Source organism: Sturnira hondurensis, unplaced genomic scaffold (assembly GCF_014824575.4).
Source record: "Sturnira hondurensis isolate 20B ecotype Veracruz unplaced genomic scaffold, ASM1482457v3 Scaffold0008640, whole genome shotgun sequence".
Lineage (NCBI taxonomy): Eukaryota > Metazoa > Chordata > Mammalia > Chiroptera > Phyllostomidae > Sturnira > Sturnira hondurensis.
The window spans coordinates 19,779,686-19,806,397 of NW_028081271.1; the positions used below are offsets into that span (position 1 = coordinate 19,779,686).

At 50.4% G+C, this 26,712-nt stretch overlaps 1 protein-coding gene across 13 annotated transcripts in view; it reads right to left on the reverse strand.

The window, feature by feature from the left end:
• Positions 1-22,495, reverse strand: part of FGFR1 (fibroblast growth factor receptor 1) — a 47,130-nt gene extending 24,635 nt beyond the window's left edge. For 4 of the 13 annotated variants that reach the window (XM_037055389.1, XM_037055385.1, XM_037055387.1 and 1 more), the window contains exons 1-2: positions 22,102-22,250; positions 14,056-14,234 (exon numbers count right to left, since the gene is read on the reverse strand). In XM_037055389.1, the coding sequence (XP_036911284.1) occupies positions 14,056-14,146 (91 nt within the window). In that variant the 5' untranslated portion in view covers positions 14,147-14,234; positions 22,102-22,250. Of the gene's footprint in view, positions 1-14,055; positions 14,235-21,492; positions 21,563-22,101; positions 22,251-22,411 lie in introns of those variants that run through there. The other 9 variants (XM_037055390.1, XM_037055388.1, XM_037055386.1 and 6 more) reach the window with 5 other exon arrangements.
• Between the last annotated feature and the right edge of the window lie 4,217 nt (positions 22,496-26,712).

Here is a 26,712-nt window from a genome sequence, read left to right on the forward strand (position 1 = left end):
GTGAAAGCTCTCACCCTATTCACTGACAGGCTGTGGATGGAGCCGGAAAAAAACACAACTCCCACTCCCCGCAAAACCCCTCTCGTACATCCATTTCCCAGAAGGGCTCCCAGTGCCCGTTGCTTCCCTTCTTCCCAGAAAGGCGTTGCTCCGGGGAGAGGCCAGGTCACCAGAGGTGTGCAGAAGGTGGACAGCCCGCTGGCCCAGGAATGGCAAAGGTAGATGCCCTAGGGCTGGGGGAAGGGGGCCGGAGCTCCCAGTTCCTAGAAGTTTGTGTCACCGGTTCACATTTGGCACCAGGGGAATCCGTCCCTGGCAGATTCAGGGAACAAAGCCAACAAAACAGCTGGTGGTGGAGGCAGCAACTCCTGCGTGACAATTGCCCCCCTAGGACACAGTTTAGGGTGAATTAACATTTCCTGAGCAAACTTATAGGTGGAAGGAGCCATCCCCAAGCAAAACAAAAACGAAGGTGGCATTATTCGCTCACTATGATTTGAACCCACTTCTGTGTGTCTGCATCTAGCTCTCCCTCCAAAACACATACTGACCCTGGCGTTCACATGGGATCATAGAGAGGAAAGCTGACGGTTCTGGAGGCATTAAAACTGGACTCCTTCGAGCTTCTAGGGCCATGCTGCAGGGTCCTGTTTTGGGAAAAGCAGCTAGGGTGCCTCTGTTCAACAATGAAAAACTCCCCCCAAGGAACCTCAAACCCAGCAAGGACCACCTGGGTAGGCTGAAATTTAGGGGATCTAGATACTCAGGATGGGCATCTTCTCTTGCCTTTACTAAAATTCACATGCTAAATTCAACCCAAAAACTAGCCACCAATTGTTACAACACAGAAGTAAAACACTTACCACTAAGCTGTAAGGGGAAAGCTAGACAACTAGCTGGGGGCGGGGTAGTGGGGTGTGTGTGTGTGTGTGTGTGTGTGCGTGTGTGTCCTGCTGCTTGAAGGGGAGTGCAGACCCTCCCACCACTGGCCGGGAGCCCAGGCCTCCCAGCCATGTGTCTGCAGCTGCGACCTGTCATGCGCTTCCTGGTCTGGGTTCTGTAATGGAAAGATCATTAAGCGTGGGGGAGGGAGGAGAGAGACGAATCAATGACGAAAAGGTACCCCTGCAGCTCGCGCTCTGCTGAGCTCTAACCTCAAAGTCCGGTCAGGTTCCTGAAGGAAAAGGAATGTATTACCCTCCCCCCACTTCACCCCCTAGGAGGGCCTCGCCCAGCAGAGCCTGTTTGGGGAAGGAAACACCCCTAGCAGCTGGGCAGGAAAAAGTTGCTGCTCCCTAAACTTGCTGATGAATTATTAGAGGCCTCAGCTGCTTCAGAATTTGCCTTTTGACCACGGCCCCCCACCTCCCGTAAACCAAAATGGGTGCTTGGGCGCACAATTCACCAGGGCTCTCAGCACCCCAAGGTGCCTGCCACCTCCCCTTCCTTGGGGAACCCCATCAGTGCAGTGGGGGTCTGGTCGAAGAACTCTGCATAAGGAGGGTCACTGCCCACTGCAGTGGCGAGAGGAACGGGCCCTGCATAATTTTTTCTTTCCAGTGTTAAAGAGATGCTCCTTACTCTTTACATCACGAGAATAAAGGCAATAAACATCCTTTTAAAACACCCAGTAGAGGTTGCCAGGGGCTGGGGAAGGGGACATTGGGGAACTAGTGTACAGAGAGAGCTTTGGCTGGAAAGGCGAGCGATGAAGGTGGATGGCAGTGACAGTCGCACGATGTGACGTGCTCACGCCACAGGACTGCACACTTCACAGTGAAAATGGTCGCCCCGGCCAGTGAGGCTCAGTTGGTGGGAATGTCGTCCCATAACCAAAGGGCTGTGGGTTTGATTCCTGGTCAGGGCACATGCCTTAAATGCAGGTATGACCCCCTCCAGGCATCTACAGGAGACAACTTACTGAGGCTTCTCTCTCACAGTAGTGTTCTCTCTCCCTTCACCTCTCCCTTCCTTTCTAAGAGCAATGAAAAAATGTCCTCAGATGAATAAAAAAAAAATTTAATGGTGAAAATGGCCCTGGCTGGTGTGGTTCCATGGATGAGTACTGGCCTGTGAACCAAAGGGTCGCCGGTTCCATTCCCAGTCAGGGCACATGCCTGGGTTGCGGGCCAGATGCTGGTTGGGGGTGTATGAGAGGCAACCACACGCTGATGTTTCTCTCCCTCTTTCTCCCTTCCTTCCCCGCTCTCTTAAAATAAATAAATAAAAGCTTAAAAATATATTCCTAGGTATTTTTTTAAAATGGTGAAAATGGTCAATTTTATGCTATACACGTTTCATCATAATGAAAGGGGTATGTAGCAGACAGTGTTGGTTTTCTGAAGAGGTTCTTACTTGGTAAAATAAGCTGTCAACCCTATGTAGGTTCCTAGACTGGCCCGTGAAATCTCATACTCTGGGGTCACTGGCCTGTTCCACAGATGTGCGAGGGATGGCAAGGACCTAGGGGCTCCATCGCCGTCCTGTGCATTCATTCCCTCTCTCTCCTTCACACCATGAAGGTGGCACATTTAGTACTCCTATGTTTTAAGAAATTCAAAGAACATGGTTTAAGAATCTTTCTACCTGAGATGGCATGGCTGTTAGAAGCAAGACAGGACCAAAGGCTTGGGGTGGGAGAGGGATTCAGGGCCAACGTCTCCACTGGGGGCTCCTTTGCTCGGACAACCTGGGCAATCTTGCATAATTAGGATGTAGGGGAGAGACACCTACTCCTAGAAATGTCAACATTCCAGACGTCCTAAGGGATGTGAATGAGAACCTAGTTTGAAATTCGTGTAAAAATCACTTAGTCCCAAACTCTGCTTGAGCCACAGGTGGTTCTAACCCCCTGGGTGCAGCAGAAAGGGCATCTGAGTAGAAATCACTCAGATGACTGGCCCTACCAATAACCCTGTGACCCTGGGCAAGTCACCTCCCCTTCTCAGGCCTCAGTTTCCTCAGCTGTGAAATGGGAAGGCTGACTAACTTGACCAGCTCCAGCTCTAACCAATATTCTAAGTTTCAACTGGGCCTTTGGAGTTGAGCGTGACTCACTGCTATCCCAGCTTCTGCTCCCAAGTAGTGCAAAGATCCCTCTGGGGTGAAGGAAGCCAAGAGAGGTCTGTTTTGGTCACGGAGATGCAGACATCAGCGACCTTCAGTTGCTGTTTCTCTTCATTTCTTCTCTCCAGCCCGTTCTCACCAGGAGAAGCCTCACACCAGAGGACATAGAGCAGTCAATAGGCTGTGACTGGCGAACACTGGAGCCCAGTTAGTCTAGGAAGATTTATTTCACTGAGAACTGGCACGGTAAATACATTTAAAAATGGACTGGGCCCTGGCTGGTGCAGCTCCGTGGATTGAGCGCGGGCTTGCGAACCAAAGGATCGTGGTTTGATTTCCAGTCAGGGCACATGGCTGGGTTGCAGGCCAGTTCCCAGCAGGGGACACATGAGAGGCAACCATACATCGATATTTCTCTCCCTCTCTCCTTCCCTTCCCCTCTAAAGACAAAGAAATGAACTCTTTAAAAAAAAAAAACCTTTATAAAAATGGATTGGGAATCCGAGGGTAGGGAAGGGCAGACACAAAATGAATTCCACTTCCCAGCGCAGTCTTCAGGCAGTAACACAGTCTTGATTGCCCAAAGAACATCGATAAAAGTTTTGAATGCCGAAGGGAAAACTTCATTCAGTAGTTAGTCCAGGAACCTGACTCTTCTAAGGCTCAAAAAATAATTCCTAAAACCTAAGGAAAATAAACCTTAATTCCAAATGTAAACTCTGAAGTTTGACAATAAATGAGCAGGGATTTCTGAATGCAATCAGACTCTTTCTAATTGGCTGGAGAGTTGATCAGCATTCCACAGGCGGTGGTAACTGACTTAAAGCCCCAGCAAAGCAGGTGGAAGCGTCCAGAAGAGGGTCTCCTACCTTCCAAAGAAAGCTTTAGACTACCTTCCTGCTCCCCATCCTTCCTCTGTCCTCAATACCTGCCCCCCCGCCCCCGCCCAGGGAAACTGACTCAGCCCTCTTCTACCTTTCCCATCTCTCTCCCTATTTTTGTCTTTCTCTTCCTAGACTCTCAGACATGACACCTTCCTCTCCTCTGAACTCTCCCAGCACAGGAGTTCAGAGCTCAAAATATTTGCTATCAGATAGACCTGCATCTGAACTCTAGCTTCATCCTTTATTTGCTGTTTAACCTCGGCGAGCTTTTGTTTGAGCGACCTCTCTGGGTTAGTTTCCCAAACTGTTAAATGGAAATAATACCTACCTTACAGATTTTTTTTGGGGGGGGGGATTAATTGATACGGGAGATTCTCAAAGTGTGGTTCCTGGATGGGCAACATACGCATCCTCTGGGAACTTGTAAGAACCATGGAGCCGGGATCTGGAGCGCTGGGAGGGAACACGGTGGCAGGTTGTAGCAAGCCCACCGGCTGACATCCGCTCAGTGAGAACCCAAGGGCCACTGCATTCGATGGCATGGGCTCCATATGCGGTGACAATAACTAGTTATCACCTATTTTCCTAACCTTCCCACGGAAAAGGTTAGGAAAAGGTTATTCCTATCTTCTCCTTTTTAAAACTAGAAAGTTTAGGTGCCTTTTAAAAAAGAAACGAATGACCCATTGGCTGCGTGTTTGTTGCATGCATTCGTTCATTCAAAAAGTATTAAACCTCTGCCTTCATGGCCTGTGTCATACATGTACACACACGCCCTCAAAGCCCTGGCCCATTTGTCCTCTCACTTTAGGGAAGGAGAGGGCCCTCACTTTTGTCTTCCGATGTTCTCACAACCTGGCTTCAAGTCCTTATTTGATGTAGTCTTTGGATGACACCACTTCCATGAGTCACTTATTGTATTTGTGCCTGTCTTGTAACAGTAACACTGGCCAGGGCTGGGCCTGAACTGTGGTGAGGCTGGGGGTAGGGCCGGCATTTGTTCTGGGCCTCCCTAGCAGGAGAGGTCTCCAAGACTCTTGGTGTTTTTCCCCACAAAAGTTACACAGACAGTTACAGAGAAGAACTGGAAGAGATATTTACCAAACAACTTTCAAGAAATGTATGTTTTATTCCTGAGGCAAACTTCAGATACTATACCCCAAATTATTATGTATTTCTTAAATCCTGCAACTGTCCATGACTAGCCCAACTGCACTGTAATGTAATTTTTTAAACATTAATTTGTTAAATGTAAACATGAAGAAAAAGAAGATTTCAGGGTCCTGCCCCTCCTCCCTTTACATTTCTTTCCGTTTTCAAAAGATATATACTGGTAGTCTCAAAACAGTGCTAAGGGTGCTGCCTCTCTGAACCTCCAACCATCAGACATTGTGGGACCACAGCCACTGTAGAAGGAGCTCTGGCTGGTGTGGCTCAGTGGATTGCCTGCTGGTTCGATTCCCAGTCAGTGCACATGCCTGGGTTACGGGGCCATGTCCCCAGTCAGGGACACACGAGAGGCAACCACACGCTGATGTTTCTCTCCCTCTCTCTCTTCCTCCCTCCCTTCTCCTATTTCTAAAAGTAAACAAAGAAATAATCTTTAAAAAAAAACAGTGTAAGTGGTCTCTGTGTCCTGGCAATCCTACCACGTTCTAGAATAAATGCGACCTGCCAAGAAAACTCAGGTGTACCATCTGATGCTTTGGGGACCTCTGACCCTACACCTTCTCCACATAAGAGGTCTTGGCCACAGTGGAAAAGGCAGCCTCAATGGGGTTTTGGTTCAGTAGCTTATTCCAGACTAAGAAACCACTCTCCTAAGGACCGCTCACAGACCTATGGCGGATGCATCACTTCGGAGTGAAGAGCAGAGTGTGACACTGAGAAATGGCACAAAGCAAGCATCTCCAGCAGCCCTTACCCCGGTCACACAGATGTACTTACCACCCCAGAAAGGGAAGTGAGATACAGGACACTGACCTAGCAACAGTTTAAGCTGAAACATCGGTTGGTCCAGCTTGCGGGGAACCCAGTCTAGGTAGGGACACTATACGCTGAGCTGGAAAGAACCCCACTGGAACCCGATCTAGCCAAGGCCGAATCTCAGTTCCACCTTCTCACCAACTATAGTGCCCTAAACAAGTAACTTAACTTTTTGAACTTCAGTTTCGTCCTTCGATTATGGGCATAAACCTATGGCCATGGGATTGGTGTAAAGACATAAAAAAGTAAAGCATGGAGAGTGTGAAGGTATCACACATAGTATTTATTAATCATTACTGTAAAAGACCTTTACTGTAATACTCTCCTAGGGCAATTTGGCACCACTATGTAACCGACAGTCTCAGAACGTAAGCATCCTTGGACACACGGACGGACAAGTTTTATCTGTAGAAGTCGGTTCACTCAAGTTCAAACTACTGAAAATAACCTGAACACCCAGCAGTGGAGGACTAGGTAAGTAAATAAACTTTACACACCTATACACCATGGAACACTACATGGTTATTAAACATGATGAAAACTTTTTCTCTGCAATAAATACATGCTTAGGTTACAAATAAGCATATACCATACAAATCCCATTTTGGGGAAGTTACATTTGTATAAATACGAAATAAGCCTAAAGCATTATTCATACCAGGGATTATTTTGAAAGGATGGGAATATGAGCTTTTCTTTTTTTTTCTTTACAGATCTGTATTTTCTAAATTTTCTCTGATGAACCTAGATTACATGTCAAAATGTCCATGTTGAAAAAGAGCAATAAAAATCTTCTTTCTGATTGCACAGAACCAGGCTCTAGCGGAGGAAACAGTCAAGTGTTAAACACTACATACAATGTACGGCAGTGTATAAAAAAGTGCTGGATTGAGAACTTAAATGGAACCGGGGAGGAAAAGGGAACAATTAATTTGGAGATAAGGGAAGGCTTCACAAGGGAGATGGCCCGAAGCTACACCTTAAGCCAACCTAAGCTAAACCTTAAACTTAGAGAAGGAATTACCAAAAAAAAAAAAAGTGAAAAGATAAAAGGATAAGGATGGTCATTTCCATCTGAGGGGCCAGGATAAACAATGGTTAGACAGGAATGTATATGTTGTATTCAAACAAGGAGAAAGGAGGAGTTTGGTTGGTCCAGATGGTGGAGGGGCGGGGGCGGACAGGGAGAGTGAGCACAACCAAACTCCGAAGGAGGAAACATCGTGAGTGAACGGTATAAGGAGCATTAGCCAGGGGCTAGGTTTCGATCCTGTAGAAAACCAAGGAAAGGCAAGGCTCTAAATTCAGCTTTCTTTGTTGATTAGGTATTGAGACTTCAGAGTTNAAAAAAAAAAAAAAAGTGAAAAGATAAAAGGATAAGGATGGTCGTTTCCATCTGAGGGACCAGGCTAAACAATGGTTAGACAGGAATGTATATGTTGTATTCAAACAAGGAGAAAGGAGGAGTTTGGTTGGTCCAGATGGTGGAGGGGCGGGGGCGGGTAGGGAGAGTGAGCACAACCAAACTCCGAAGGAGGAAACATCGTGAGTGAATGGTATAAGGAGCATTAGCCAGGGGCTAGGTTTCGATCCTGTAGAAAACCAAGGAAAGGCAAGGCTCTAAATTCAGCTTTCTTTGTTGATTAGGTATTGAGACTTCAGAGTTGGCTGGTTTTTAACCTCTTTTCTTATCCAGGCTCATCTCCACTGAAGTCCACTCTGCCAAACTCCTGGACCCTCTCACCCACTTGAGGCTCAATGAGCCCACACACCCAGGGCCTGGGAAACACAGCCACATGCACCCAAATGTCAGGGCCTGCGGTCCCAGCGTTCACCTCCGCTTACACCCCCCTGCCCCCCTCGGAGGCTGGGCCATGCCACAGCGTGTGGGGTGAGGAGGGAGCACCGGGTCTCCAGCTTCTTCGTTGAAGCCAATCTTTCTCTGCACCTGGATCTCACTGGACAGAGACCCCTCACCCCAGCATCCCCCAGTCTGCAGGGCACAACCCTTCGAATGAGGGCAGCAGGCACCTCGTTCTGCCAGCGGAAAGGTAAGAGTTGTCATGAACCAAGACAAAGGAGAGGGGAACTCTGCGGGCAGGAGCACAATGACTTGGTACCACCTTGTGGCCCCACTAAAAGGCAATAAACCTACTTCGAGGGGCTTCGGGCAAGTGCTGCCCTACTTGGCGTCACCAGCTGGAAGTCAGAGCAACACCACCCTCCATCCCCCCAAGTTCAGGAGCAGCCTAAGGCTTCTCCTAAGAAGACCATTTGGGATTTACTCCAGGCCCTCAGGAGCCCAGGTAGGGCAGTTAACTTTCGGCTCAGTCACGTGGAACCTGGTGTGTGAGGCAATAGGCAGAGAGAAGACAGTGTTTGCAGTTAAGTCTCCAGAATGACTAGAGGCCTGGGCAGCTGGACTGGGGAGAGACCAGGAGCGCCAGAGCAGCTGGACTTTCCCCAGTCAGCAGGGAAACCGTTGTCTCATTTCCAGGCTTTGGGGAAGGAAGGAAGAGGCAAAGGTGGTGTCTACAGGGTGAGCTGGATCCCCCAGTGGCCCCAGAGGAATGAGACGCTGTGAAAACAGGGCGCAGCTGCTGGTCAGGCTCTCTGACCCTGGACCTCGCCCTCCCGGGATAATGACTCCCCAGGACTCACTTCTCCCAAGGCCATCTATCAGCGTCCCAGCCACAAGCCATCACTCATTGCTTCTGCCGGACCAGGAGCAAGTCCCCGGGCTGTGCCCTGCTGCCCCACCTCTGTGCTGGGGCCACAGCAGAAGAATGACACTCTCGCTCCGGTTCCTGCCATCCCGGACTCCAGGTAGTCACAGAAACCGGGTGACAGAATCCTGGCCTGATTCTTTGTTTGGGCTCCCTCCCCTCCCCCACCTGTGGGCAAGGGCTCTGGACAGCCATTTGTTCTTCCCTGAGAAATTCCTCCTCCCTGACTTCGGGGAGCTGGCTGGCAAAGCCAGAGTGGAAAATCAGTGGAGCTAATGGTGTAGCAATGCAGGAGCCAGAGCCAAGAACACAGCTCTGGAGTGGCTTTGCTGCACTTGCCCGGCCTGGTCCAGCACTCCTCCCTCACATTCTCTCACAGGCTGAGCGCTGGCCTCCCTACCCCCACCCTGCTGGGCTCAGCAAAACACTTGCAAACATGCCCTTTCAAAGGCACTCCAGCCACCCCTCTCTGGGGAGGAGGATGTGGGACACAGCGGACCCTCCAGGGAAACCTGGTGGCTCAGCACCAGGCAGATTTCTACAGTCCTGAATCCACCATCCTTTTTCTCCGCTGGGCCATCCAACAGCACCTTTCAGTCCGAGTAATTCCACTCGTCTTCTGCCAGAGGGAGATGAAACTTAAACATCCAGTTGAATTAGAAGTAAACAGGTTCTTTCCACAAGAAGAAAGTCTGCTGGGGCGGGGTGGGGAGGAGGACGCTCCTGCATGGGTCCCAGGGCAGCACTGGACACTGGTCCTCGGGCCACACCCATGGGCTGCAGCCAGCGGGGGTCACTGCCTGGCCGAGGCTGGCAGTGGGATACCTTCTAGCACCTATTTGAGGTGCACATGCCTTTGGACCAATGGCAGCTGTGGGACCCCCAGGGAGGGGCTTGCCTGGGGTGGCCAGGGCCCTATAACTTGAGGCTGGGGCGATGCCTCTGGCACCACTGGCAGCCTCTCCCCCACAGGCGCAGGATTTTGTGGAACACAAAGACAAAGCCTTGCTTTGTGGTGCACGGCATCCAGGGATCCAGGGGGCTTGCAGCCAGAAATGGAAACTGCGGCTTTTCCATTAAGTGTAACCTCTCCCCCTTCAACGGGCCACCAGACTCCTTCAAATCTGGAGAGGTGGGAGGAGCTGTAAAACCCCTGCCCATTAAATTGCTTATTAGTTGCAGATTTCCAAGCATGTTGGCAAGTATTTTGAGACTGCAAGTCTCATACTGTCCCCTCAACCACAGGGTCTGGCGTGTTTAACCACATTATGCTAAAGAGGGGGCAGGACCCCCATTCCTCCATGTGAGAAGTGGCCTTGTAAAGGGTTTACTTGCTTCTCCCCAGGTCTCACAACCCACCTCTAGCTCAAAGCGTCCTTCAAATTGGTGCTTATCTGTTACAGGGGCATTCCATCCTCAGCCCAGCTTCAGTCTAGCCACACAACAGCCCCTCCCTCAAAGCCTCATCTGAAACAAGCTCAGCCTCTTTAAGTTCCTGAACCGGAGAAGGGAAAGGAGAGGGAGGGAGGGAGGCTGGTTTTCCTGGAACCCTTATTAAAGCAACTTTCCAAAGACAGCCAGAAACTCCAGGCCCTCCCCACTCCCTCAGGAGCATTTGCAGACTGGGGGAGGGGTCCCCCCGCCCCACGCACACGTGCGCGCGCACACAAACTCACACCCGCAGAAAGCCTTCCTTAAGGGGAAAAAACTCAGTGTGAGCAAGGTTTTGGGTAGTTTGCTTTACACTTTTGAACAAACTTTTTATGCACAGATTACACAGTCTTTTCTGAGGACAAGCAGCATCATTATTTAACAATCGGCAGGGCCAAAGCTGCATAACCGTACATCACGTTTATTTGTGAGATGCTGTGCCGCTCACAAAGCAAGGAGATCAAGGAGATAGATCTCACGGATCTCTTGCGACTTCGCAGACATTCTCTGAAGACCGAGGGGCATGTGTTCTGCTATCACAAAGCTCAGGGGGGACGAGTCATGGGAAAGGGCCGCACTAAAAGAGGGACTTAGGCATCCAAGCAGGGAACTGTCCCCCAGGTCCGCCCAAGAAACAAGCCCCTCACCATGTGGTGTCTCCTGTGGGCAGTCAGGAAACAGCACCCACAACGGCCATTCATTGCTCACTATGTACCAGGCATGGTTCTAGGTGCTTTGTATAGGGTCTCATTTGATATTCACTACAATGTCAGGAACAGATGTCCATTATCAATATGTTACAGAGGCGCAAAGGGGAACTTCCCCAAGAGCCAACAGTCAGGAAGAAGAAAACTTCCAGAGAAAACTTATGCCCACACAAAGTCTTGCATGCACACATTCACAGGAGTTTTGGTGATAACGGCCAACCTTGTTAACTACCTAAAAGGCCCTCAATGGGTTTCCACACAATTCCATTCCATGAAAGTCCAGAACCGCACGGCTAGTCTGCAGTGATGAAATGTGGATTGGTGGCTGCCTGGGGTCAGTGCTGCAAGGGGCCCGAGGGAAGTTTGGGGGCGGGGGGCGATGATAATGTTCCATGACTTGGTGTGGCTGGCAGTTAAGATTTACCAAAACACAATGAACTATCCAGTTAAAACTGGCCTATTTTACAGAATCTAAATTATACCTCATTTTGGTTGATTTTTAAGAAATGGCCAACTGACTTCAGTCTTCACTGTTGCACAGCCTCCAAATGTCCCCTCCACCTTTCCTCTTCCCTCCTTCCTGTTCACGGGGCCTGTACTTTGTTCTCACCAGGACCTTCAGCACCCTGGCTCCATCCTCCATTGCAGACCAGCTTCCTTTCCCTGTTTGGACCCACAGCCAACAGCTTCAATACCCCCTCTACCCACCCCCTCCACCCTCACTACCACCACTTCTTGCCCTAAAATTCCAGTGCTTGCACCCTCATATATCTCTTTCCTGCTTATAAGTACCCATGCTATTCAATTTTTCCACCCTCCATTTTTGGGCTGCAAATGAGTTTCTTAGAGAAAGGTCTTTTATTTTTTTGCTTTTTAGTACTTTAGGGTCCACATAAATTCATATTCTCCAACCTCACCCAAGCCCTCTTTGCTTTTGGGCTCTCTTACCACCATCTACACTTTAGCTGATCCAAATCTTCTCTACTCCTCACAAACCTCCCACCCTAACTTACTCCCTTGCTCTCACCTCATCTTGTGTGTGTGGCTCTGGTCCCCTGAAGTTGACACCCCACCTGCTTAAACCAACCCATAGATTTCATTTCTATAGCATCTCTACTATTTTTTTCTTCCTTTACGATCTCAGGGCTCCCACCCTAGTTTATACCTTTACTTCCTTTAGCTAGACATTAAAAACAAACCTCTTTTTCTGCAGACAGTAGTGGTAGCAGCTAGTAACATTTTATATATAAGTGCTTTGTCTGGATTAGTTTACTTAATCCTTTATTGTTTTCCCCACTTTAAAGATATGCAAACTAGACCTGGCCTTGGTTGGGGATCATCATCTCTGCAAAACAAAAGGTCACTGGTTCAATTCCCAGTCAGGGTACACACCTGGGTTACGGGCCTGGTCCTTGGTTGGGGGCATGTGAAAGGCAACCAATGTATCTCTCACATATTGCTGTTTCTCTCCCTTTCTTTATCCCTCCCTTCCCCTCTCTCTAAAAATAAATAAATAAAAGCTTTTTTTAAAAAAAAGACGAGCAAACAAAGGTTTAGTGTCTTTGAGTAATTTATCAAAGCAAGTAATACAACTATTAAGTGGTAGAGCAAAATTCAGACAGGTCTGCCTTCTTCCTCCCATCCAGTCAAATTCGGCTAACAATTTTCTAAAAGCTGTATCACATTGCTACGTGTTCAAAACTTTTCAAGGCTCCCTGTAACTACCCATTTAAGTATTTCCTTAGTAGGGCATTAAGGCCTTCCCTGTGCTCATAACTCAATCCAATTTTTCTGGGCATTACTTTCCACAACTGCCTATCCAGTCACCAGATAAACTGCTCTCTGTACACCTTACACATCCTACCTTAGTACTTTCACTCATGCGATTCCAGCTGGAATGCCCTTCAACTCCCCCTTCTAAACCCCGTCCCGTCCCTCTGGACCCATCTCCGACGTTCCCTGTTTGCCTTGTCCCCTGCACGCCCACAGAATTTGTTGTAACTCTTCTGTGTGGTTTGAACATGGCCGACCTTGTATTTAATGCCTCTGAACTCACCCCCCTCCCCCCACTAGACAGTGAACTCTCTGTGGTTAGAGACGGTCCCATCCTGCTTTGGGTCCCTGGCATGTCTAGTTCAAGTCTTGCCTTTAGTTCTGTCACTGAATGCAACATTAGTCTGCCTGCTCCCGTCAGTGCACGTTCTTGAATGTTTCACACCCTTCCCTCCTCCGTCCCCATCACTCACAAGTGGACGAACATTCTCATTCATCATGTATCATTCAAACAGGTTCTGGCAGCTGAGAATGACAGCTCCTCAAACGCAGCCACCAAGTCACATGCACACGTGAGTCTCTCACCCACTGCCTGCCAACCTTCCCTATTTGTGTGACCAGCCACTGAATCACAAGCCACACACCCTTTGGCAGCAGCAAAGCCCCAACGTTAGCTCTTAAAGACTCTCGAAAGCCACTAGGTATGCTGTACCTGTGATCTCCGTGAGGCATTTTTACAACTCTAACAGATCCCACGTGCAGCAGGGCAAGTCCTTCCTGTTACTAATGTAATAAGCTCTCTGCATTTCCAACAAGCCGTAGATCTCTCTCGGCTCCCGTGACCCATTACGCTCTCTGGCACTTGATCTCTTCCAAATCTGTGCAGCAGCACATACCGAAAGCAAACGGCTCAGCAGACCTCCGAACAGGGCCTGTGAGATGGGGTCAAGGACGGCAGAAGGGCAAGCACGCAGCCGTGACTGCCGACCCCCACAGAAGACGTGTCTTTGGAACCATTTTGAAAGCTAGAATTCTTTATCGAGCTCCCACATCCCTCAACACCCCCTGTAGCCTGACAGAAGTCCTAAACTCAGATTCATAGGTCAACCCCCACGTCGCCCACGGTATCACCCAACCCCATTTCATTACTCATTTGGTTAGGGGACCCAGCTCTTGGGTCCCAGTCAAAAGTTCTTTTTTTAGAAGAGAAAAGCATAAAACTTCCCAGAGCATGTCTCCTCTGGCAAATGGCTGTCACCAGCCTCCATGAGCCAACCTCTCACGAAGCTGGTTGTGTTTCTAATGAGACCCTACCCACCCGGGTATCTTGGGACTCTCTCCTACAAGAAAACAGACTTTTGCTCCACCTGAGGCAGGGGCCTTCCTAGTCAACCACGTCACCTCCAAACACACCACTTCCCTCCCAGCCCACCCTGTTTCTGAGGCCCAGAAGTCCCGGCTGACCCTCAGCCCATGCCTTACCTTGTTCAGGCGAGGTCGGGGCCGGCCTGGCCGTGCAGAGTGTGGCTGTGACCAGCACAGCCCAGAAGAGGAGGCACTTCCAGCTCCACATCCCAGTTCTGCAGTTAGAGGTTGGTGATAAGGCTCCACACCTCCATGGAGACTCTGCCCTGAGCTTGATTCTCCTTTGCAAGCTGACTCTGTGGAAATAAAACAAACACTTATATGGATCTGCATGGGGGGAGGGGGCAGCTAGAGCAAGGAGAAAAAAAAGGTAAAGCAGTCACGCAGTCAGTCACCCTGCTTAGAAGGGTGCTTAAAGCTGTAACTTACTCTTAAAAGCACAGCGAAGAGAACTGTGGTCTTGCCACAATGTTGAATTCAAGGTTATAGGCTTCACTTAGACAAAGGAGTGCTTTAATTCAGTTCTACATGTATTTATTGAGTGTGGCTGTGTACGAGCCTTGCTGGGATAATCATGAACTTCTGGGGCATAAGCGCCAAGATCATTTGTGCTGGGAAAGCAAACGGCTTTATGAAAGTCCCAGGTGGTTCTGCCACTTCATGGCAATGGCTCCACAGAGTGTGGTGGGACAGCAGGAGCCTTCACTCTCGCCCTGGCTGGGTATCTTCCTTGGTTAGTTAGAGTGTCGTCCTGACACACCAAGCTTGTGGGTTCGATCCCTGATCCCTGTCGGGGCCCATACAAGAAGCAACCAATGAATACGTAAATAAGTAGAGCAACAAACTGATGTTTCTTTCTTTCCCCTTCTCTCTGTCTTTAAAATCAATCAATAAATTTTTTTTTTAAATAAAAGGACTTCACTCCCTCCAGGACAAAACCAACAGTCTGTTGTGGGGTAAAGAGAAGTGAAGAATCTTGGACTAAGCCAAGGACTATGAATGAGATGCTGACCGTCTCTGGACCTATGCAGCGAGGAAGCTGAAAAGAGTGATCTCCAGGCTCTTCTCTTTTTATCTCGAAAACTATGCAACACAGGGATCTCTGGTTCTATCAGCTTCTCTCAGAGAGAGAACAAAACTCTCACCAGCTCCTTAAAAAGAGCCTCAGAGTGCGAAGCCATGAGGTGGGTCCAGTCTCTCCTCCATGCTGAATGAAGGATGACAGGTGACATCCAATAGAAATGAATCTGGGGTGGGTGGGGGGGCTTGTGCTGAAGAGCCAACGGGCTCTTGCTAGGGCTCATTCAAAGATGGCTCGTGTCAGCCCAGGTTATAAGCACAGGCCCTTTACCCTCCTCGGGTCTGGAGGGGTAAAATTTAAGACAACCCCCTGGGGTCTTAAGGAAAAGGGATTGTTGCTGCTAAACATTTACCAAGTGATAAGACTTTCTGGGCACTGTTTGGGCTACATGGGGGCGACCATCTCCATCTTCCAGGTAGCTTTTGTCCTAAATATTCCAGGGCACCATCCAAGTTATTCAGAGAATCCACTTCCCCCGGAACATGCCCTAATGTGGCGCCCCAGCCCTGCCTCCTCCGAGCCAGACAGGGCCCTGTGAGTGAGTCAGTCTCCGCTGGCAGAAACCCCCCAGAGTCCTGGCTTCATTCACACACTCTTGCCAGTGGGAGTATGAATGCGCTACTATTGGCTAGCTCCCTCCAAGGCTTTCCTAAAAATTCTTCATGATTTCAAATCAAAGGAGAAGTAAATTATTTCTTTTATTTTTCTAAATTTAGGAAAGGGACTAGAAGAGAGAGAGAGAGAGACCAGAACAAATGTTTACTGGATACCCAACACATGCCAAGCATGTACTAGGTAAAAATCTGTAAGATTTTAACAAATAAGACTTCATTTCTTCCTTACTATAAACTTACGAGGGGTGGAAACTATTTCCCCTTTATGCCACAGGGATGCTGAGACTCAAAGAGGGTAAGCATTTTGCCCAAGGACATGCAGCTGGTAAGCAAGGGCACCAACACTCTTCATCACCCAGGTTTTCAGATGCTGCAGAACAAGGTGGGGGGAAGGAAATTAGGGGCTACTCAAACCTGACTCTATCTGATGCAAACTTTTCTCCAAAGGGCAACCCTGTGCCACAGAGAAACCAAGTAGGTGAGGACAGATCCAAGGTAACCCTGGGGATGCGAGAGCCTCGATCCTCAATTCCATTGGCTGAAAGACCCTTGGAAGCAACTCACAGATGTGCCATTTAGGACACAGAATGGGGCATGATCCCTGGCCTGGGACAGAAGTGATGCTTGCCAGAGAACATCCCGAAACCACATTCCACCTCTCACTGATCTCAAAGATACACCAACTAATGCAGATCTGTCACCCCAAAAGGCACACTAAGAATGTAAGGCCCTCCAGAACCAGTAGAGTAATGAATGAGTTGTTAGTGTCCTGTGGGAAAGGGTGGTGCCACCTTGAGAAGCTTAGCTTGTTTTCAAATGTAGCAGACGGGCAGCTTCCATCACCACCTGACCAATCTGTCCCCTGAAAAGCCTGTCCACCTCCTCACAGGTGTGGATTGCTGGCAGACTGTTCAAGTTCAATGCACTTCAAATTAATCTTGTAGTTCCCCTGCAAATGTCTCTTCTTCTGTTTCTCTTCCAGGCCTCAAGTCCCACATCTATAAACCAAGGGATATTAAGAAGACCCAGCCTCTGTCTGCCACCAACTCCTGGAATGAGAAGGTAAGTGGGCACACACCCCCTTGCAGAAAACACAAGTGACACAAACCACTAGTCCACACACTGCCTGGGACCCAGGGACTGCCACCTTCTCCTTTACCTTACCCTCTTCTCATTCAACTAATTAACGAATTCTTAAAATCCCTTGGAAACTGTCTCCTTCCTTCCTTGCTGGACAGATGCGACCTGTAGCCTCACAGGTGTACACAGCAGCTTCCTCAGAGACCCTGCAGCCAGTGCCACCATCAGTATCTCCCAAATGTCAGGTCCCCTGGGACTGGCAGCCCACTCTGCCTGGGCACAGAGGTCCTCACTAAGGAATGGGGTGGGGGACACAGACACACATCTCCGCTTCCCACTCGATGAAGGGGCCGAAGGATTTGTCTTGCATACGTCAAAGGTGGTTCTGAGGACCAATGGGCAGCCAGAGTGGAAGTACCTGCTCTCCTCTCTCAGGACTAACTCGATGTAAGACCGGATAGAGGCTGGAGAGAAAGCAGGGGCTAGAATACACGACCTGGCATTTCTCTTGAATTCTAAGAGTAAAGGTTTTATGACCATCAGATCGCCAGGTCCAAAAACAACGTAAGGAAAACTAGCTTATGAGTTCAGGGCCACGTCTTTCTCTCTTGGTTTTCTAGAAAAAGTTAACAAATTCATTCTTGCCCTTCCATTTATGACCCTACCAGCCCAGGAGAGTCACTGAACCTTTCTGAGCCTCGGGTTCCCACTTATTGGAGGGTGCTAAAATTTTTGACTTGTCTACAGCACAGGTCATAAAGGTCAAACGGGCCCCTGCTTTCTTCTCTCTAAAGTCCAAGGATTACAAACACTGCGTGCCTAGGGCTACTCCTTGGGAGCACTCTCAGGATATTTGGGTAATTAGCAGCAGGAGGACACAAACTTTCCGCTGTTGCAAAGGCATTTCCCACTATCCACCTTCAAGCCCCACGCTGTAGGCACAGTGTCCCGTACGGTGGCCGTGAACTGGAATGCAGCTACTGCGAACTGGGGTGCACTAGAAATGGAAAGGACACAGACTTGGAAACCTTGGTCATAAAAAAAAGGAAAGTACCTCAATCATTTTTATACTGACTACATGTTCAAGTGGTAGTATTTTGAATATACTGGGCTAGACGAAATACATGGTCAGAATCGAAACACACAAATGAGTTAACAAAAATCAACTCTGCCCTGACCGACGTGGCTCAGCTGGTGGGGTGTTGTCCCACCAACAGGGGCCAGTTCAGTACCCAGTCTGGGTCGTGTACGAAAGGGAGCGAATCCGTGTTTCTCTCTCACATGGATGCTTCTTTTCCCTCTCTTTCTCCCTCCCTGCCCCTCTCTCTAAAATAAATAAGTAAGTAAGTCTCTCTGCCGGTTTTTTCTTACTTAATTTCTAATGTCTGAACACTCTGCCCAAGTGTTTCTTTGCCTTTCCCTCCACCGTTCATGGTCCCGGCTTCCTCCCTCTCTGAGTTCCACCTCAAAAAGCCACAAGCCTTTCTTGGCCTTCAGGCGGAGGATCTCATCCCTCTGAATTTACAAAACGCCATGGGATAGCAAGCCCCTTAACAGCAGGGTCTGTACCTGATGAGGCTTCGTTAGCAAAGCACCTAATATGTACACAGCAGATGCTGACACATTTATTAACTGGGTGAATAAATGAATGAATGAAAGGCTGATTGAAAAGAAACTGATATAGATACTCACATACAAGAGAGGTTGAGAATGCCAGAGAAAAGCGATAGTCAAGTAGTCCTTTTAGCCAGACGAGCTCTCCTTCAAAATTTAACTAGGACATTTTCTAAACTTTTCAATCCCTCAGAATTGAGGGGATAATATTGCAACATTACAGAAATAAGACGGCTTAACAGAAATGGTCGCTTTCTCCCAAAGCGGGCATCCTCTGCTCCCTGTTGAGAGCGGCAGACCAAGTACTAACCAAGCACCTGAATAAAGCCATGCAGCTCAGCATGCAGAGTTTTAGCTGGGCCGAGGAAAACACTAACTTTAAAAGGCTGAGTCCCTGTAAGAAGTATCCAAATGTCCTTGGGAGTGAGGTATATAAAAAGTTAAGTGAAAAGATAATAAGTGAAACCCTAACTGCTCCACTATAGTCCAGGAAACTTGGCCACTGAAGACAGGATGGACGAGTGGACCGTCACCATATTCTTGGAGCTGCGCTGCTAGGTGAGGGCTGTTTACTCGGGGACCAAACATAGCTCCTTTAATTACAAGGGGCGATGGTGGAAAGGAGAGGATTTCTGTTTAAGGTAAATGCAACCTTAGAGAGGAAAAGCAAATACCCTAGCTTGATATTTAATCCTCTCTGGAAGCACCAGAATCTTCTCTAAAGCTCCATATCTGGACCCTCACCAGTCCCTGGTGCAGTCAAACCTTTTACAAAGCTCTTGGGAAAACAAATGCAAGACAAATTTCCCAAGAGGAAATTAAACTCAAGTGACGTGAGGCCTCTTCAGAACAAGATGCATGAATCAATTCTCTCCAGCGCCTTTTCCTCCAGCAGCAACAGGCTCCAACTTTCCTAGGAAGCTCTTAACTAACAGCCATTTTGATGAAAGAGATTAAAAAATGGAGGCAAGACGAAAGCCTTCAGAGGGGCCCGCTGCTAAAACCCCAAGCTCACAGGAGCAAATCACCTATGTTAGGAGTCTTGTTTCAGGTCGACACCCAAAACAAGCAAAAGGCATACAACTCAAAGCAGAAACCCATGGATTTGCCTTGGTCCCCATGGCTGGAGTCAGCCCACTCAATGCTCAACTCAATCTTCCTGCCCTCTGGAAAAGGAGAAGAAAAGCCAGAAAAAGAGAAGAAAGCCAGAAAGCCAGCCCAGGCTTATGGTGCCTGGAGGTACTGACTCTAATCCTCTCCTGCAGGAGGGGTGGGAAAATAACATCTGTGAGGCTCCTTCTCTCTTCCTTTCTGAGCTTTTTGCTTTCCTTACTATTCTAGGGCGCCTAACGGAACTTTCTAGCATCCTCCATGGCCTGAGGCCAAGATAAAGAAGCACCCAAGACTGTCTGTCTACTTGGGAACCAAAGGAAGTAGTGCCCACTCTGGCCCAAATCCCATTTGTGAAAAAGCCTCCAAGAGGGGCATTTCTACAAGCGTGATAAAAGCAGGCAGTGAAAGCACATTCAAGTGACTATCCATCGGATGGCCCTCATTAAAAAGCTGACATCCAGCTATGACTAACAGTAAATGCAACAGATAGGTCCGGGAGCCGGTCACTGAGGCAGTATACAACCATCCCAGCTGGAGCCAGGACCCACCAGCCTCCTTGTCCCCAAACACCTGCTGTTCCTCTGGGGTCAGCAGTGGCCCTGGAGCTTCTCCCAATCAAGTGGGGGGGAAATATGTAAACAAGCCATTAAGTAAGCAGGCCACCAGGACAGAGGTCGTGGGTGGCTCTCCCCCTCGCCCTCAGTCACTGAAAGGAAGGGAGATGACCCAGGCTCCGGGGTTATAAGCCAGGCGGAGGCAGGTCCCACGGGGCCCTGCTGCATAGCTTTTCAGTGAGCCTCCTAGACAGGCTGGGAGACTGGGCCAACGAAGGAAAATGGCCATTTTCTGCTGAACGGTCTTAAGGCTGAGGTTCTACAATTTAGATGGTATTCCAAAAAAAGCGCTTGTCCGGAGGTGCAAAGGGCAGGGCACATCTGCGGAGGAAACAGTCACTTTAATTACCATGTCTAGAGAAAGTGCGATTTCATTACAGCCTCCAAAACTACCGCCCAAAGGAGAAACCAGAAAAGTGTTTTCAATTTGAAAAAGACTGGAAAGGAGAGGGTGAGAGAGACCAGCTCTCCCGCAACTTGGGACCACAAGGTGCTCTCCTACCTCAAAGGACATGACGAAAAAACCCCTAACGACCTCCGGTTTCAAAACTGTAGCCATTATTTAAATGGTAAAAAGTCCCACTTTAGTTTCCGGGGTCTGAGGCCCAAATAACTGTTTAAAAACACAGGGAGCGCCGGTGGCTGCACCCAACCCCCTCAACGCCCCCGGCCGGCCGCTGCGCTCCGGGCTTGCTCCCAAGAGGATGGAAAAGGCATGACGCCACTGCCAGCACCGGAGACCAGACGGCGAGCTCCGGACAGGGTCAGATGCTCCCGTTGCCCCAGCTATAACCGAAGGGACAAGAAGCAATACTTTAGTACCAGAAACTCCCACTGTGCGGGCCAGTTCGGGGTCAGACCCATGACCAAAAAGTTCGTCTCCAGAAGATGAGCCGTTCACAGGTGCCACCCTTAAAACCTTGACCCTGATTTTCTACGATGACTCTTTCCCGCACAACCTAGAAAGCACCACCACCATCAGATCCTAAATTACGTGGGACCCAGGGTAATTTTTTTTCCTTCTCCTCAAATTCCAACGCCTCACCTCAGATCTTAAGAAATTTTACAGAGGGAGGTGGAAAGGACAAGTTGAAGAATTCGTCTTAATTTGGGGGTTGGGAGAAGGGAGGAAGAGAGATGTTAATACATGGTTGCGGGTGTGCCCGTGCGGGGGTGAAACCGACCCAGATGCGGCTGCTGCGTCTGGAAAATGGGGGGTGGGGGAGATGTACTGGGGGAGAAGGACACCGCAGAAATTTGTAAATGGGCTAATAGTTTCTGGGCCCAGAAAGGAGAAGCAGGCTTCACCCCCTCTCCCGAAGGTGTCTCTGGCTGCCTTCGCACGCTACGTGTTACACGAACTCAATCCACGCCGTCAATAAATTCCTCCGCAAAACCAGGGTCCGCTCGCCCCTCTTCTCCCAACCCCGAACCCTACCGGGGGAGAGCGGAAAGCAGAGGAGTCTGGGCCTGAGACGCAACATGCACCGCTGCCGAGGGAACTGTACCGGACAAAACCCTCGTCCCTTCCCCCACCTCCCAGAACCAGATTGGAACAGAACGTTCCCCTCCCCCAGACCCCGGCGGAGAGCTTAACCACCCGCTGGGCGCCCTCCCAGTCCCCAAACTTCTGACCCTTTCGGAGATGGACAGAGTGGAAGATAAGCCCCTCTGGAAAAGGGAATTCCTTTCTCGCTCCGCTAACGCAGATTCAGCCATTTGGTGACGACATGGGAGTTAAAACCGATTCGGAAAGAAGCTAACTTATCCCCCCACATCATTCCCTCTTGAGGCCCCCACGCACCCCCAACAACTACCCCGGAGGTTTCCGAGGTGATAAAGGGCTTAGAAACACCCCAGATTTTTAGCGTTCCACCCAAAGCTACCTGCTGAACCGGGGTGAGTTCCCACGAGTGGACTAAAAGGAGACGGGGTGGAATGCGGCACACACACACCCCACCCCGCTGCCCACTCCCGTCCTCCTCCCCAGTCCGAGGACGTCTCGGGCCGCCGCCACCTTCGCCCGGCCGTCCCTCCCCGGACTCACCGCGGGGCCGCCGCCGGCCAGCTCCGCGGAGCGAGTTGGCGGAAAAGTTGGGCGGCAGGAAGAGCGGTGGGACGAGCGCGGGCGGGGGGCGCAGAGGGCGACGCCAGCGGAGGGAACCCGGGGGAGACAAAAGGGGGGCACAGAGCGCTGGGGAGGGAGCCGGGAGGTGGAGGGGGCGGGTAACTCGCGGACGGAGGCGCCCTACCCGAACCAGCCGCGGTGGGGGAAGCGCGCAGCCAGGAGGCTCCAGCGCCTGGGGCCGTTCGGGATACCAAGCCCGCCCCGGATCTGGGGGCGCCGTGTCTCTTACCTCACTAGGCGCTGCGGTTCCGCCTCTGGAGAGTCCGCCGTGGCTTGTGCGGGCGGGCAGGCGCCCCCGTCCTCGGCTCCGGCCCGCCGCCCCCGGGCTCCTGGCGGGCCGCGAGAGCCCCGCGGCCGGCGCTCGACTCCCGACTCCCGGTGGCGCTCGGGGCCGGCGCCTCCAGTCCGGGCGGGAACAATGGAGCTGAAGCTGGTGCCCCGGGGGCGGGGCAGGGGGAGGGCTCCGTCCGCTGCCTGGGGTCTTCAGACCCTGTGGCCCCCCTCTCCAGACCCGCGGCTGCTCAGGCTTCTTGCAGCCCGGGCTCCATCTCTTTTTGGGGGGGTCCGGCGCCCCGTCGTGCCCGACTGCAGTACTGGTACCGTGCGCCCTGTGGGGCACCCCTCGGACCAGAGAAAAGTCCTCAGTCTCCCCTGCTTTCCAGCTGCGGCTCGGGCTCACCACTGGGAAGGTCGCCGCAATGCGCTAAGCAGAATCTGGGTCCAGTCCGGACGTTGCCGCCCAGCTGCCCGCACAGCCCGGGTTCCTCCGCGCGCCGCGGCTGCACCGCAGTTCAGGCTCCCGCTGGCCGCTGCTGGCTGCCGAGGCCGCTGTACCAATGCCCGCAGGAGCGCTCCGAGCGCTGTGCGCCGGCGAGGCTCGAGGCTCGCTCTCTCACTCCCACCCCGCTCTGGTCCCACCTCCTCCTCCCCCTGCAGCTGCCTGCTGGGCTTTGTAGTTCAGGAGGCTCGGCCCTGGGAAAGGGGGGAGCGGGTAGAGCTGCCCGGCGCTCTGCTGTTCCTTTCCAGCAGTCTGGACTGCATCGGAGTGAGTGCCTGCCCCTCCATCCGAGTATCGCCTAGCAGGGTGCCCCAGTTTCAGGCAGTGGACAGATTAGCAAGGGGGTGAGGTGGGAAAACGCTGTCACCCTGAGGTCATGCATGGCAGCACGGACTTTAAAGTGTGACTGACTGTGTCCTCGAGGGATATGATTTTCTTGCTCCGTATCTCAGTTTTCTCATCTGTAAAAGGGGGATAATAGTACTTTCTATGTAGAGTTGAGGATTAAATGAGGGCCTGGCATTCTGAGTTAATCAATCAATAAAAGCAAAGTTTTTATTCATGAGAAGGTGATTTCCTCCTCAGACCCTTGCCCCATCTCATTTTCCCCAGTCACATAGGTTAGGTTTTGTGGTCCATGGGAAGCTGCATTCTGTAAATTCTGCAGGGCCATTCTTGGCCTCCAGAAGTCTCCAGCCTACAACGATTACTGCTTCTGAAGCAAAGAGTGAGTGGGGGCATTGAGGGGTGGTGTTGTTTTGGAAATTAGTAAGAGCCCACCCAGAGCACACTCCAATACTCTATGGAACCCGAGGGAAAGTGGCTAAACCGTCCTTTGCCCTGGATTCTTCCACAGAGTGGTGTAATCTTCTGGTTCCCTCATCCAAATGGACATGAGTGCTCTTGGGAACTTCTGAAAAATGCAAATTCTTGGCCCTGCCCAGAACTGAGGATGCAGGCTGTCCCAGCACAGAGCAAAGAGTCTGTATTTTTTACAACTCCCCTGGTGCCAGGTGGGGGAAACCCTGGTAGGGTGAGAAGCATGTCACATTAGGTAGGAAAGATACCTTCATTCTGGTCTCCTACTTATGAACACCTTGATTTTGCTCCAGTCATGCATCTGAAAAACATCGAGACCTGTGTACATAATGCCCCCAGTTGGTTGGGACTCCCTCACAAGGTTCTCACAAGAATCAGATTAAGTGAAACAACAGCTCTCTGTCACTGCACCCAAAATGTTTTGCAAACAGGAGTCACTATATAGGTTACGGCAGAGCGTGCCCCTCATCCTTGTCCTGCCTAAACTCATGAGGTTGTGGACTCTTGAATACTGAACCAGAACACTCCCTTCTCACTGAATTTAAGGAAAAAGTCTCTCAGCTATTCTCCTATTTGACCAGCAGGTGAAGGAAGAGGAGCCCACGGTGTGGTTCACACAGTGGGAGCTCAGTAAATGTTTATTGGCTGGCGAAAGAGTGAATATTCATTAAATATGCATTGAATGATTGAATAAATTTAAAATGAAATAAAGGGCAGGAACTCACATATTTGTGGAATAAATGACCTTCAGCCATTGTTTCAAGGGTTATTGCCCCTATAAGCCTCTCTTTCCACCCTTCCATTTTTGGTTCCCGATCAGGCTCTGTATATATCTTCCCATATAAGCTGCCCACACATTAGGGCTTCTTCATGTTGCATAACGCTCATTGCAGGCCTGAGAGAAAGGCCAAACTCATGCTTCTCGTCCTGGGAGAGGGGCTTCCTGCCAACCCCTGCACTGTCAGTCCCCTTCTGGTGTGTCTCACTGACTTGATACTGAACATCACTTCATTAGTTGCCTCCTTCTCTTTTTAACTAGCTCCTAAACTGTGCTAGGCAAGGGTTGCATCTCCTTATCTGACCTAGCTCAGGACTACTCAGGAAGTGTTCACATATATTGGTTGTTGATAAATTCGATGAGGGCGACCAGAGGAGAAAATACAGTTCAAAGCAATGTGATTGGAAGGATGAGCCATGGAAAATACAGCATTCAGGGTTAACACTTTACTATTTCACTTTATTACTAAAAGAGGATATATTGCTCTTCTTCTCTGATTTTTTAAAATCCAGCTCTTTTTCTCTTTTGACTTAGAAGCATTTTAGGAGGAACTTGAACCCCAAAAGAGGAGGCTGAAGAATATATCCTTGATACAAAAGGAAAGAGAATTATCTAAATGGTTGTCTGTTTGGTGTTAAGGGCCCTAGACCTTGTGCTGAACAAATTTCTCTATAGTTTTAGCAAGAAACTGAAAAGAAAGCAAGTGGTCAACTTGAAAGTTCTCCCCCGCCACCCAGTTTTCTAGGGGTGCAGACAAAGGCAGGGGAATGGAGAAGCTGAGAAACCTAGAGAAGGCCCAGGCCATCCACAGAACACACACAAGGATCCTAAACAATTGAGAACTGCCTGCTTTTATCCATCCAGCCTCGCCCCTCTTCTGTGCTGCTCCTCCCCCTCCTCCGTCTGAAATGCGGACCCTCCACTGGGGCTTGCCAGGGCCGGTGGAGGGAGAGCATCCCAAGGCGGTCGGACCAGCCCCAGGCGGAGGGGGTCAGACAACCACTCTGCCTGCCTCTGTCCTGCTCTGAGGCCTCCTGGCACCTTGCCTCCCTACACAGAAATGTAATCTTCCCTCTGAGATAACAAAGAGCTGGGAGGGTCAGGGAGGATTTGTAGGCCCCTTGCCCTGCCAGCTAGATGTCTGAGGGGGAGACAAAAGCCCTCACGCTGCTGGACCTGATAACCAGTTGGGGGCCTGTTGCCTCCTGGATCTGTGGGAGGAGGGGACTGGTGCTGAATGAAACAGAGCTCTCCCCAAAGCCCGATCAGTTTGCTTTGTTTGGGAACACTGCAGAAAGCCCTTTCCCTCTTCCTCCAGGCTCCTGCGTCCTCAGAGTTCCTCCTCTCTGCTAGTGTTCCCTGCTCCATCTCAGTTAAGCTGTTCCACTGCCAAGCTGTTCCCCAGCGTGCTGCACTGGGTTGGTACTGCAGAGTTAAAACTCCCTGTTACAGACGAATTAGGGAGAGGCGAGCGATACCTATACTGGGGCAAGGCTGGGCCACAGCGCAGCTCCACACGGCTTTGGGGGTCCCTCAGACGCTTTGGGGATCCCTCAGACGTAGGAACCAGTAGCAGAGAGAGGCTCAGCTGCTCTGAGCGCTGGTTGCAGAGAGGCATTCAGGAGGAGGGAGGTGTCTGGGTTTTGCCCTACAAAGTGGATGTTCACAGGTTCCTGGGAGCAGGTGGGGCGGCCAAGCCTTTTGCCCCAGGCCCCTGGAGTTAGGGAGCAGCAGTCAGTTACCATCTGGCTGCCATTTGGTGACCCCTGGCTGTTCTCAGCACAGCTTCAGCATATAGGGGAAGGGAGGGCCTTGTTTGGCTTGGTGTTTTTGTAAATAACATTTCACTCTCTCCTACCAACTGGGAGTGGGAAAGGGAGTGCCAGGTGGCAGCTCTGCTTGTCTGGCCCTAATGCAACATCCATTCACTGAGCCTTGGGTGACAGCGGGGGAGGGGGCACTTCTCAGTGTCAGGCACTGGGCTAGGCACCGCAAATCCAAAGATGAAGAAAACAAGGCTACAGTTTTGGGGAGCTCACAGTCTGGTGGGGGAGACCAAACATGGCAAATCATGCCTCAACCAGGGGCACCTGTAGGGCATGTGGGGACGAGAGATCGGGAAAGGAGATGACAAGCTCATCTGGGATAATCGAGG